Source organism: Hippocampus zosterae, chromosome 2, assembly GCF_025434085.1.
Source record: "Hippocampus zosterae strain Florida chromosome 2, ASM2543408v3, whole genome shotgun sequence".
Taxonomy (NCBI): domain Eukaryota; kingdom Metazoa; phylum Chordata; class Actinopteri; order Syngnathiformes; family Syngnathidae; genus Hippocampus; species Hippocampus zosterae.
In genome coordinates this window covers 2,913,093-2,927,540 of record NC_067452.1, presented here as the reverse complement: position 1 = coordinate 2,927,540, position 14,448 = coordinate 2,913,093, and the positions used below count along the sequence as shown (strand labels likewise).

The 14,448-nt window shown below is 46.5% G+C and overlaps 1 protein-coding gene across 1 annotated transcript; it reads left to right on the top strand.

Annotated features, from left to right (window-relative positions):
• The first annotated feature begins 9,094 nt into the window (after positions 1-9,094).
• On the top strand, positions 9,095-13,613 carry mrgbp (MRG/MORF4L binding protein). The gene is made up of 5 exons (XM_052058934.1): positions 9,095-9,305; positions 10,818-10,939; positions 12,667-12,748; positions 12,840-12,914; positions 12,987-13,613. Exons 1-5 carry the CDS (start codon positions 9,164-9,166, stop codon positions 13,196-13,198), a joined length of 633 nt encoding a protein of 210 aa, XP_051914894.1. The 5' UTR covers positions 9,095-9,163; the 3' UTR covers positions 13,199-13,613.
• The last annotated feature ends 835 nt before the right edge of the window (positions 13,614-14,448 follow it).

Genomic DNA, 14,448 nt, shown 5'->3' with positions numbered 1-14,448 from the left:
ATGTTTAAAAAGCCATATTGGACAAAAAAACATTTTTTTACGGTCTGGAGCCGCAAAAAAAAAATACAACTTGCAATGAAGGAAACACATGCTGTATGTATGTAGGAGACTGGACTCTCTCAGATTTTTTTGTTATTCATTCATTTATTGTGTGTTCACAAACTTCCCCATTTCCGTTTTTCTGAGGCTGTCTTTGAATGCCTCCCGAGTCGAACGAGAAAAGATAATGCACGGAGTCGGACTTCGACGTGTCGGTGTTTGTTGAGACTGTTAAAGGCATAAAGTGTACGTTTTAAAAAAGCAACTTTCGAGATCATTTGTGTTTTTCCACGTGTTTTGTATGCACCCAACATGCCGGAAAGTGTCGCGTGTGTCCTCTCATCACATTGCATTGTAGTGATTTGTCGGCCTGCACTTTTAAGTTTCATGGATTGTTGTGGCTTGAAAATAATTTCTTTCCTTATCAAGTAAGGCAGTGATGTTGTTTATTATGGTACGATTGTCTTTATTCTGTTAGATAATTTTCTTTGATCTCTTAGATCAGTGGTGCCCATTGGGTAGATCCTGATCTACCGGTAGATCTAACACAGGTCCGAAGTAGATCCGAGGAGTGTCGAGGAGAAAAAAAATAATCAACCATTTGTGTCTTTGTACATGTTAGTAATATATTTTGCGTTAATATACACTGCACACTAATCATCTTATCAGTCTCATTTTCACAAAAAAATCCATCCATCCATCCATCATCTACAGCTTATCCGGGGCCGGTTCGCGGGGGCAACAGCTTTAGCAGGGAAGCCCAGACTTCCCTCTCCCTAGCTACTTCCTCCAGCTCTCCCCGGGGGATCCCGAGTCGTTCCCAGGCAAGCTGGGTGACATAGTCTCTCCAGCGTGTCCTGGGTCTTCCTCGGGGTCTCCTCCCGGTGGGACATGACCGGAACACCTCACCGGGGAGGCGCTCAGGAGGCATCCGAATCAGATGCCCAAGCCACCTTATCTGGCTCCTCTCGATGTGGAGGAGAAGCGGCTCGACTCTGAGCCCCTCCCGGATGACTGAGCTTCTCACCTTATCTCTAAGGGAGAGCCCGGACACCCTGCGGAGAAAACTCATTTCAGCCGCTTGTATCCGGGATCTCGTTCTTTCGGTCACGACCCATAGCTCGTGACCATAGGTGAGGGTTGGGACGTAGATCGACCGGTAAATTGAGAGCTTCGCCCTTTGGCTCAGCTCCTTCTTCACCACGACAGACCGATACAACGTCCGCATCACAGCAGACGCTGCACCGATCCGCCTGTCGATCTCCCGCTCCCTCCTACCCCCACTCGTGAACAAGACCCCAAGATACTTGAACTCCTCCACTTGGGGTAAGATCTCCTCCCCGACCCGGAGGGGGCACTCCACCCTTTTCCGACTGAGGACCATTGTTTCATATTTGGAGGTGCTGATTTTCATCCCAACCGCTTCACACTCGGCTGCGAAACGCTCCAGTGAGAGTTGGAGAGCCCCGTTTGAAGGAGCCAACAGCACCACATCATCTGCAAAAAGCAGGGATGTAATACTGAGGCCCCCAAAACGGACCCCCTCAACGCTTCGGCTGCGCCTAGAAATTCTGTCCATAAAGGTTATGAACAGAATCGGCGACAAAGGGCAGCCTTGGCGGAGTCCTACCCCCACTGGAAACGATTCCGACTTACTGCCGGCAATGCGAACCAAACTCTGACATCGGTGGTATAGTGACCGAACAGCCCGTATCAGGGGGTTCGGTACCCCATACCCACGAAGCATCCCCCACAGAACTCCCCGAGGGACACGGTCAAACGCCTTCTCCAAGTCCACAAAACACATGTAGACTGGTTGGGCGAATTCCCACATACCCTCAAGGACCCTGCTAAGGGTAAGGGTGTGGAAAAGGGTGTGGATGCGCACGTGCGCGATCCGAGTGCATCGGCTCATTCACTGGGTACGACGCGATTGACGGGTGAAATCGCGATTCATCACGATGCATTGATGGGTATCGGTAAAATCCGATTCAATCGCCGTTTTATTCATGTTAAACGTCACATATCTGCCCTTTCCTAGGCGCAATGAATGCACCATCATTGCTTTGCGTTTGTGTTGAATACGGACGGTAGCCGTGCGTCACATAAAGTCCAGTACACAACGAGCGAAACATTATGGAAGTTAGCGCACGCAGCAGCAAGGAAACTACTATATTTAATGCAGCCGCAACATTCAAATCTTATGTTTGGAAATACTACGGCTTCGAAAAGAAAGACGGAAAGCTTGATAAAACCTCCGTAATTTGCAAGGAATGTCGCACTAAGAAGCCACACAACGGCAGCACCACAAATATGCAGACCCACTTAAACCGATGGCACCAGATCACCGACAAGTTTCCCTCCCGCTTCCCCGCCCAGTTCCTCGTCGGACACCGGAGAAACTCTTGGTAAACCAGGTCAGGATCAGAAAAAAATTGCCTCTTATTTTGGGAGTCCCCTTGCAACTCACTGTGACCGCGCAATGGCTATAACTAAGGCCACTGCTTATTTCATATGCAAAGACCTCCAGCCTTAGCGTGGTGGACAACGAGGGGTTCAGACAACTCGTGCACGTTTTGGAACCCAGGTATAAAATACCAGACAGGTCTGTGTTCACTTACAAACATATTCCCGATGTGTACAACAAAGTGAGAAGTGAGATTACTGTGTCGCTGAACAGTGCGCAAAGAGTTGCACTTACAGTGGATGGGTGGACATCTTGCGCTAGAGATTCATATACATATATATATTATTATTATATTTCATATAAGACACTCAGTGAGAATAGTCTGTGTTTACACTATAGCAACAGCTGTGAGTCTCAGGTGCCAAATTGTTTACATTTTCTTTGCACAAAACCCAATTGTGAAAGGGCTTAAATAAGTTGTTTTACAAGTTCTACTCTTTATAAGGAATAAAGTGGCATCCTTTTTGTAATACCATACTGAATTCCATCTTTTTAAAAGCTTTTTTTCTTTGCTTATTTGCATCATGTTTAATTGCACAATATCGCAACAAATTGCATTGTATCGGATCGCATTGATTTGAACTTAATGTGTATCGAATCGTATCGCATCGTGACGACGGTGAAACGTATCGCATCGTATCGCCAGAAAATTCCATGTATCGTTTAAGTATCGCATCGCTGGCAGTGGATCGTGATGTGTATCGAATCGTCCTCAGTGCTGAGATTCACATCCCTAGCTAAGGGTGTAGAGCTGGTCCACTGTTCCACGGCCGGGACGAAAACCACACTGCTCCTCCTCAATCTGAGGCTCGACTTCCTGACGGACCCTCCTCTCCAGCACCCCTGAATAGACCTTACCAGGGAGGCTGAGGAGTGTGATCCCTCTGTAGTTGGAACACACCCTCCGGTCCCCCTTTTTAAAAAGAGGGACTACCACCCCGGTCTGCCAATCCAGAGGCACTCTCCCTGTTGACCACGCGATGTTGCAGAGGCGTGTCAACCAGGACAGCCCCACAACATCCAGAGCCTTGAGGAACTCCGGGCGGATCTCATCCACCCCTGGGGCCTTGCCACCGAGGAGGTTTTTAACCACATCGGTGACTTGAACCACAGAGATAGGAGAACCCACCTCAGAGTCCCCAGGCTCTGCTTCCTCCAAGGAAGGCGTGTTGGTGGAGTTGAGGAGGTCTTCGAAGTACTCTGCCCACCGGTTCACAACGTCCCGAGGCGAAGTCAGCAGCGCCCCATCCCCACTGTACACAGTGTTAGTGGTGCACTGCTTCCCCTCCTGAGACGTCGGATGGTGGACCAGAATTTCCTCGAAGCCGTCCGGAAGTCGGCTTCCATGGCCTCACCGAACTCCTCCCACGCTCGGGTTTTTGCCTCGGCGACCACCGAAGCCGCGGTCCGCTTGGCCAGTCGATACCCGTCAGCTGCCTCTGGGGTCCCACAGGCCATAAAGGCTCGATAGGACTCCTTCTTCAGCTTGACGGCATCCCTTACTGCTGGTGTCCACCAGCAAGTACGGGGATTGCCGCCACGACAGGCACCAACCACCTTACGGCCACAACTCAGATTGGCCGCCTCAACAATAGAGGCACGGAACATGGTCCACTCGGACTCAATGTCCGCCGTCTCCCCCGGAACATGGGAAAAGCTCTGCCGGAGGTGGGAGTTGAAGCTCCTTCTGACAGGGGATTCCGCCAGACCCTCCCAACAAACCCTCACTATACGTTTGGGTCTGCCAGGACGGACCGGCATCTTCCCCCACCATCGGAGCCTACTCACCACCAGGTGGTGATCAGTTGACAGCTCCGCCCCTCTCTTCACTCGAGTGTCCAGAACATGCGGCCGCAAATCCGATGATATAACTACAAAGTCGATCATCGAACTGCGGCCTAGGGTGTCCTGGTGCCAAGTGCACCCTTATGTTTGAACAAGGTGTTCGTTATGGACAATCCGTGACGAGCACAGAAGTCCAATAACAAAACACCACTCGGGTTTTGATCGGGGGGGGCCGTTCCTCCCAATCACGCCCCTCCAGGTATCACTGTCATTGCCCACGTGAGCATTGAAGTCCCCCAGCAGAACAATGGAGTCCCCAGCAGGAGTACTCTCCAGCACACCCTCCAAGGACTCCAAAAAGGGTGCGTATGAGGGGCTGCTGTTTGGTGCATATGCACAAACAACAGTCAGGACCCGTCCACCCACCCGAAGGCGGAGGGAGGCAACCCTCTCGTCTACCGGTGTGAACCCCAATGTACAGGCACTGAGCCGGGGGGCAATGAGTATGCCCACACCTGCTCTGCGCCTCTCACCGTGAGCAACTCCAGAGTGGAAGAGAGTCCAACCCCTCTCGAGAGAACTGGTACCAGAACCCAGGCTGTGTGTGGAGGAAAGTCCGACTATATCCAGTCGGAAATTCTCTGCCTCACACACCAGCTCGGGCTCCTTCCCTGCCAGAGAGGTGACATTCCATGTCCCAAGAGCTAGTTTCTGCAGCCGAGGATCGGACCGCCAGGGTCCCCGCCTTTGGCTGCCGCCCAGCTGACATTGCACCCGACCCCTTTGGCCCCTCTCATGGGTGGTGAGCCCATGGGAAGGGGGACCCATGTTGCCTCTTCGGGCTGTGCCCGGCCGGGCGCCATGGGTGTAAGCACCTGCCAACGAGCCCCACCTCCAGGCCTGGCTCCAGAGGGGGGCCCCGGTGACCAGCGTCCGGGCAAGGGAAACCTAGATCCATTTATTTTTATCATCATTGGGGTCTTTTGAGCCGTGCTTTGTCTGGCCCCTCATCTAGAACCTGTTTGCCATGGGTGACCCTGCCAGGGGCATAAAGCCCCAGACAACTTAGCTTCTAGGATCATTGGGACACACAAACCCCTCCACCACGGTAAGGTGACGACTCACGGAGGGGACAAAAAAAAAAAGAAAAATGCCGGAGCTAGCGCTGGAAAATGTGGTCGTTCACCCGTTGGTATTGCTCAGCGTTGTCGACCATTTTAACAGAATAGGCAAGGTTGGCAATCAGAAAAGAGTGGTGGGCGTCCTCTTGGGGTCCTGGCAGAAAAAAGTACTTGACGTTTCAAATAGCTTTGCAGTACCGTTCGACGAGGATGACAGGGATGACTCCGTGTGGTTCTTGGACCACGACTACTTGGAGAACATGTATGGGATGTTCAAAAAAGTCAATGCCAGAGAAAAAATTGTAGGGTGGTACCATACGGGGCCCAAGTTGCACAAGAATGACATAGCCATCAATGAGCTCATCAAGCAGTACTGTACCAATTCTGTTTTAGTCATTATTGACGTGAAGCCCAAAGACCTCGGCCTTCCCACAGAAGCTTACATCTCTGTAGAAGAAATACATGACGATGGAACACCAACAAAAAAATATATTTAATATAAATCTAAATAAAACAAAGCAGGTGAATCTTAAATTTACGGTGGCGCGTGATTACGTCACCGGAAGTTGTTAGCGCTCAGCAGTTTGTAATTGCAGCTTGTGATCAGAGCTGTTGCGCTCCATCTTTTATCGTCATGATTCTCATTCAGAGTTTGCTTCGTGTACAATTCACCTCGGGCACGAGCAAAGAATAGGAATCTTGGAGGGCACAGGGAAGCACTTTAAAACAGTACGTGTGAGCTACGATAGTTAACAGGCTGCAAAAGTGCGTCGCATGCCTCAGTTTCAGGCTGTTTCTCATGGCGTACACACGTGTGTGCGCGTGCCGGTAAGGGTAGATCCCGGAAGGTTAGTTGATCGAAAAGTAGATCTTCGGTCCAAAAAGTTTGGGCACCCCTGTCTTAGATCCTTTTTCGAACTCTTTTAAAATTCAATTTCAGCGATGGCAATTGTCCGCGGACAGGCGAAAAAATCCGCCGTTTTATTTCTTAAATTGATCATTTTGTGAAAATTTTAGGAGGGCCAGGTACCTTATCGTCAAGTTTTCACGAGCTCTCCCGATCAGTCTTTCCATCTTCCGATTGTAAACAGCCCTGCGATTGGACACTGTGGTCAAGCCAGCCTCCACTCGCAAAATCGAAGTCAAGTAAGCCGCCACTGCAATTGTCATACTGTGCATTACGGTAATCTGTTGCCATCGAGCGGCGTTGGCCACCTTCAAATTAAAAGAGCCACCACTCATGCACAAACGTCATTTGTTCGGGTTAAAAGAAATTAATAAAAATATATTCATTCATTCATTCATTTTCCGAGCCGCTTGATCCTCACTAGGGTCGCGGGGAGTGCTGGAGCCTATCCCAGCTGTCTTCAGGCAGTAGGCAGGGGACACCCTGAATCGGTTGCCAGCCAATCGCAGGGCACACAGAAACGAACAACCATTTGCACTCACACCTAGGGACAATTTAGAGTGTTCAATCAGCCTGCCACACGTTTTTGGAATGTGGGAGGAAACCGGAGCACCCGGAGAAAACCCACGCAAGCCCGGGGACAACATGCAAACTCCACACAGGGAGGCCGGAGCTGGAATGGAACCCGGTACCTCTGCACTGTGAAGCTGACGTGCTAACCACTGGACTACCGGGCCGCCCTAATAAAAATATAAAATAATTAATTTCTTGGCTGTCAGTTAACGATACATTCACCCCGGAAGAACAAGAACTCTCACAACAGCACAAAAAAGCGTTCTCAAGCGGAGATAGAAAATACAGTCAATGGTAATTCCACATCAATTTCATCTGATATTAAAAAATATATAATTAAAAAATCAGTCTGGGTGATCGCACAACCACACCAGGTTGTCAACACACTAGGGAACGCCAGGTATACAACCACAGTACTGGCATTGAGATTGAAAGTTCCATTACCAATTAAAATGCCTCTCAAATGTGACATTTTGAGCTCCTCTGCTTATTTCAAAAGATTCTTGAAAATGAATTTCAGTTATCCCTCAATCAAACCAGACCTGCAGGACACTAGAGCACTGCAGGTATCTAACAAGACCATTCGGATCTGATGTCGGCCTCTGAAAAGTGACAAGATGGCCTGCGTTCTGACATGTTGATTTCTTCGCCCATTTATAGAGCATCCTAAAAGAAGGAATCCAGTACCCCGGCTCTCCACCCAGAACACCCTCGTCCTAATCAGATTTGAATTTTGAAATAAAAGGCCTCTGAAAACTGGCATGTTGACCTGATTTCTGACAAGATGATCTGAACGCCTAACATGTTGACATTTTTGACCGTTTTGAAAAAATTTAGTTTCCATTATCCCATCAGGGATAACTACAGCACTCCGGCTTTCCAACGTGACATTTCCCGTCTGAATCCGATTATGCATTTGGGAATAAGCCCTCACGGAATAATGGAAACTCAATTTTTAGGAATTTTTTCAAAACGGTCGAAAATGTCAACATGTTAGGCGTTCAGATCACCTTTTCAGAAATAAGGTCATCTTGCCACATTAGAGAGGCCTCTTATTCCCAAATGCATAATCAGATTCGGACGAGAGATGTCACGTTGGAAAGCCGGAGTGCTGTATCCAGAATATGCATAACTATCCTAATGTTTTTTTATGTGTCTTTTGGGCGTAAATTCTGACAGAGCCTCATTCATGTTCATGTTCATCTTCCGTACCGCTTGATCCTCACTAGGGTCGCGGGGGGTGCTGGAGCCCATCCCAGCCGTCTCCGGGCAGTAGGCGGGGGACACCCTGAATCGGTTGCCAGCCAATCGCAGGGCACACATAGATGAACAACCATCCACGCACACACTCACACCTAGGGACAATTTAGAGTGTTCAATCAGCCTGCCATGCATATTTTTGGAATGTGGGAGGAAACCGGAGCACCCGGAGAAAACCCACGCAGGCCCTGGGAGGACTTGCAAACTCCACACAGGGAGGCCGGAGCTGGACTCGTCAATAATGGAACTCAACACAGTATTTAACCTGGCAAATATCAAGGCAAATATTTTGTAATCATTATTGAGTAGCGACATAGGATGCCAATCATCACTCAGAAAAGTATCTTTGGTTTGGGAATTAAAGTAGTTAAACCTTGAGACATTGTGGTAGAAAGTGTATGAGAATGACCATAAAATTTAAAATGGAAGGGAGGGCCTTCCTTGATTTTACCCACTAAATAATACATTTAAATTTAATTGGATAAAACAGTTTTTGTGTTATCCCACATCTCTTTGGAACTTTATACCAAATTATATACTGTATTTTCTCAAATGGGAGGTCTTAACCTTGTTGTACTTTGTGTGTGACTACAAAGTAGAAAAAAATCCCTTGGCTTATCCACTTTCCACAAACAAATGCTCTTTGCCTGGTCTTTGAAATACAGTACAAACATAAATGTTCCCCACATAAATAAATACTGTATTTGGAATAGCCGTTATATCTTATATAAGAATCGATTCTTAATTTTTGTTTTATTAGTTTGACATAACAACCGTAATATGAGTGAGTTAAGTTTTACATTTCTATTTTTTTATTTTGGGAAACATTGTGGTTAAATAATAGGTTTTATAATACACTATAATTATCCACACTCACATGTCATTTAAGTAGGCGGCGGTAATGCACCAAAAGTAGCAACGAGAAGAAGAAGTAGACGAAGACAGAACTTCCGGTAGAAACCAAACAAAACATCCGACCAAATTAGCCAAGTCTAGTCTGTTGTCTCGACGATGGGGGAGGCCGACCTGACACAGAACCAAGCCGACGAGAAGCCCCCGGACGCGTCCTTGATCCCCGGCGAGGAGTCAGTGGTGTGGAGCCACGAGGTGGAGGTGTGCCTTTTCCACGCCATGATCGGACACAAGCCTGTCGGTAAAACGAAATGCTAGTTGTTGTTGTCTTAGCTCATCTGTCTGTTCGTTTTCCTTCTATCATATAGAATTAATGGTTCAGCATCATTATCATTCAAAATAATAATTGCCGTTATACGTGCGACTTTTATGAATATTTTTATGATTAAATCTTAACCTGAAATAGTTAAAAGTCCCTCAATTTCTTTGTCAGGTTTATATTTCGTCTTTTATAATACCACTTACATTCTCGAATGGGCCTAATTTGTTGTTTTATATGATAGTATGGTCATAGCCGTGGTTATTATTGCCGTGACCGGCAACTGTCCTGATAGCGTTATTTTATTGCGGTCAGGCGAGCCTCCACTCGCAAAATTGAAGTCAATCCACCCGCCACAGCGATTGTTAATACTGTGCATTACGGTAATCTGTCCAACTAATTCATGCACGGTCGTCGTTTGGATTTGATATAATGTTCTAAAGTAACTTCTCAGAGGTCAGGCAACGATGGGGAGAATGAAAAGTGTCCCAGAAGAGCGCCCCAAAAATTTTGAAGATGTGACAGAAACCAAAGTGAATGTTAACTCTACATCATTGACTACAATTAGCAGATATTTCTTTTTTTTAAACCATCGAAAAATGAATTTTCGTTATCCGGGAACCAGACGAGGTCTCGGGCACGCTAAGCCACCCAAGGTATTCAACCAAAGTTATCATTGAGATCTGATTGACCTCTGAAATCTGACCTTTACAACCTGAATTCAAAAAAATCATTAAAGTTTTTGTCCGGCATTAAAAGTAACAAGTACAATGCAGGCACCCATGGACAGATGTGTTTGCAAAGTATCGTGGAACATGGAGATCCAGTGACAACGTTGCATGTTCTAGACAAGATGGAGCCGGCACAAGTGGCTGCTTCGATTACGCGCTCCTTAGTATTATCTTTTTTTTTGTCGTTTTGGTTCATTTTTGTCGACCCTACGCCGCTTACTTACTCGAGAAGACTTAAGAAACATTAGGGAGTCTGCGCTCGGACTTTGTCGCACACATGTTTTTCGGTGTTAATAGCTGGCCCACCACCTTTTACAGCTACTACTCAAGGACTTTCTGTGCAATTGCGCACTTAAAAATTGTTCTACAAATACTGCTACTGTGATGACTTTAAAATGGTCCAACGATTAACTGCACAACCGTCATATTATATTGTACCACTGATCACTTTAGCTCTTCTCGATGACTCTGCACATTGTCGCACAGCTGTGGTGGTACTACTGCACAATGGTACCCTTACATGATTGGAAGTCTATCGATACTTATATGTCATATCTTCGTTTGTCGTAGTTTCTTGTTATTGCAATACTAGTGTAGCCTATACTACCGGCGACAAATTCTTTCTGTGTTCTACATACTTGGCCAATAAAGATAATTTAAATTCTGATCATTGCTGACTTTGCATCCTCAAGGCAGCAGACAAAAGCATCTACTGTATTCCATTCAGTTGATTGTCTCTGTGTGCATTTGTGTGCATGCGCAGGAGTGAACCGTCACTTTCACATGATCTGCATCCGAGACAAGTTTAGTCAGAACATTGGCCGCCAGATCTCCTCTTCAGTCATCTGGGATCATCTGGGAACCATGTATGACATGCAGGCACTGGTAAGGATGCACAAACGCATGAACACACATAAACTTAGTGTTGTGTAATAAACACTGCTAAGAGTAGCAATGTGACAAGTTTTTCAAAATGCAAAGTCTGGTGGGAAACTCCACTTCAGACAGATTTCAAAAGTCAGTGAAGGTTTCCGCGCTTTTTGCGTGGAAGGTAAAAAAATGTGTTTTGGGGGAATTCTTTTGTTATTTCGCCCCTCTAATTATCTGGTTCAAAGAAAGCACCATTAAATTACAGTAAAACGTTATTTCACTATTTTTCAACATCACTTTACAGATCTTCACACATTTATGCAAGTGGCCATGCTGAATTCAATTATGAACTTTTTCTTTCAAAGACGGTCATTCAAGTGACATAATTAACCTTAATTATGCAGATTGAAGGTTGATTCATCCATATTTCTTCATTTTTGTAATGCTTCTCTGCCAAAGCAAAATAATGACGCTAAGCTAGTCCGCTTTCATCTCTGATAAGTAGAATTTCCTCATATGTGGTCAAATGTTCTTTTATTAAACAAAAAAAGACATTTTGCTTGGCTAGTACATTATTCTTAAAACTGGGCTATAAATTAGGGGTGTCCAACCCTGGTCCTCAAGGGCTGATGTCCTGCCTGTTTTCCATGTCTCCCTGCTGCAACACACCGATTCAAATGATCACGATCGTTATCTTGCTTCTTCAGACCTTGCTGATGAGCTGATACTTTAGTTTCAATGGATCGTAGTTTATTTTAGATCCTTCAGTTTTAATAGGAATCATGTGGAGTATGTGGGTCTCCTAAATACTGGTGATAGCCGAAACCAAGTTGGGTCAAAATAATTGCATCCAAATGCATTTCATGTGCCCCCTGAAGACTGAGGACTAATGAAGGTCTGAGAAGGATATACAGGTACAGTGATCCTTCGCTGTATTACGCTTCATTTATCGCGGCTTCATTACTTAGGGTTATTTTTTTCCGAAGTACCGTATACAGAAAAAAAATGTTGAATGAGTCAGAGGTTTTGTACATGCCTGTTGGTTCCCGGCGCAATGTCAACCAATGACAGCACGAGCGGATTTATCCCATGAGTTATTTGGCTGTGCATCTTTGGAGCCCCAGCCAGCATCTTCCCTTGTGTCTCGTCACGCTGTTGACTCTGATTAGTGTGTCTCTGTTAACTCTCGTTCGCCTGCTTATCTCTGGCATACTTTATTCTGTTGTGTTTGCTACTGTATGTGCGAGGGGACAGGGGGAGAGAGAGAGAGATTGGGCTTATACAAAAAAAGCAGCACGTGTCTCTTCACCTCCTCCACATCAAAACTGATTAATTGTCTTGTCATAAACACGTCGGCTGCGCAGGGATAGCTGGCCAGGAGCTAGCTGGAGGCTAACCATGGCTACACCGTCGGAGCGTAAAGTGAGATTCACCATCTACGTCACCAACACAAGTCTCTTCCTTATAAACACACTTTGGTGCGGCACATTCAAACGATTCAGTTCCTGTATTGGTAACGTGATTCTTTCTTAAAGCAATACACACACCGATACAGGGTTTGTGAAAACGATTTGCAAATCATTGTATTAAACTTTTATTTTTGTTTTACACAATTCCCCGACAGGGTGGCAGTTATTATGAACATTGCATAAACTGGAATTTTACTGGATTCTTTTAATGTTTGTTTTTTTCCTACAGAGGAAATGTGTTGCACTCTATATAATGTGTGTTTGTGCATGCAGCACGAGTCGGAGATCTTGCCCTTTCCAAACTCTGAGAAGAGTTTCTTTCTGCCTGATGACATCATCCAGGAAGTGAAGGAAGGTGGGAGCTGATTGGCTAACCTGGTCTTTTGTTGATTGTGTCATTGAAACAATTTGCGTCTCAACCAACCAAACGACCCCCTTCGGTTCAGGCAAGATGTGCTTGGAGGAGGAGCCCAAGGAGGAGCTGGAGCTGGAGCGGGAGCAGCCTGCAACGCACGAAGAAGGTACTGATGTAGATGACTGAAGCAACACACACGTGGATGGAGAGATAATCTTTATTCACCTCCGTCTTTCAGGAAGTAACTCCTCGCTCAAGATGTCAGAGCGGATGAGCAGTAGCCGTGACAAGGAGAAGGGTGGTGTTGATGGTGCAGCTACAGGAGGAGGAGGAGGAGGAGCTGGTGGGAAGGAAGCAGAAAAGAGGAAGAGGAGTCGTGGTGCTGATAAGCTCCTGTTGTTGTCGTCCAACCCTGCCAGTCCCGGAGGAGCCAAGAGAAGACGTACATGACCGTGCGACTGGTCAATTGAGAAGAGCTGGTGTCTCTCTCTTCATGACCTTTGTTAGTGACTAGAGGTCAATGCTCGGTTCGCTTTATGACCTTTTTTTAGTGACTGGAAGTCAATGCCCAGTTGCGTTTGAATCGTGATTAGCTGACAGAAAGTTGAAGACCGGCACACTGCGTACACAGGAAATGGTGTACGTGCTGGTATCTCATTTTTGTCTCTCAGCAGATGACATCCGGATTTTTCTGGAGCCGTATTGTCGTGATTAGCATGCGGAATTAGCCTGCCAGCTTAGCCATGGCTTTAGATTGATCTTTTTTTTGGTCCCATTTTGATGTATGAAAAGAATCCCCTGTTTACTTCGCTGTTTTTCTGTCAACAACCAAATGATGCTCATTATTAAATTGATGTCACACACACTCAACCCTCTAATTATTACCCTACAAATTGAATACCAATGAGTATTTCCCCCAAATTTCAACCGATTCAGGGTGTCCTACTGCCCAAAGGTGGCTGCGATAGCCTCCAGTACCCTCCGCAACCCTTGTGAGGATAAGCGTATCGGTGGTTGGATGGATGGATAAACCTGTTCACTTTTGAGAATGGCAAATCCCCTTGGTCGGGCGGTCCGGTAGTCCAGTGGTTAGCACGTCGACTTCACAGTGCAGAGGTAACGGGTTCAATTCCAGCTCCGGCCTCCCTGTGTGGAGTTTTGATGTTCTCCCCGGGCCTGCATGGGTTTTCTCCGGGTACTCCGGTTTCCTCCCACGTTCCAAAAGTATGTATGGCAGGCTGATTGATCACTCTAAATTGTCCCTCGGTGTGAGTGAGGGTGTGCATGGTTGTTCGTCTCTGTGTGCCCTGCGATTGGCTGGCAACTGATTCAGGGTGTCCCCCGCCTACTGCCCGAAGACGGCTGGGATAGGCTCCAGCACCACCGCGACCCTGGTGAGGATTAAGCGGTTCGGAAGATGTATGCATGTATAAATCCCCTTGGTCAACTTGCCAAGAAAACCTGCTTGTTTCCATTCCACCACTTCGCTGTAAAACTCGGAACAGGACTTGCTCAATGATACATTGAACAATGTCTGTAGGAGAGCCATGCTTCTTCTTTTGCAAACCAAACCTAGTGAAAAGACCAGTAAGCCGATTGAGTCAGTTATCTGACTTAATTTCCAAGTTGTGGTGAAGGTAGCGAATAAATCGTTTTTCGTCTATATCTGTTGTGACTGGCAACCAATTCAGGGTATACCC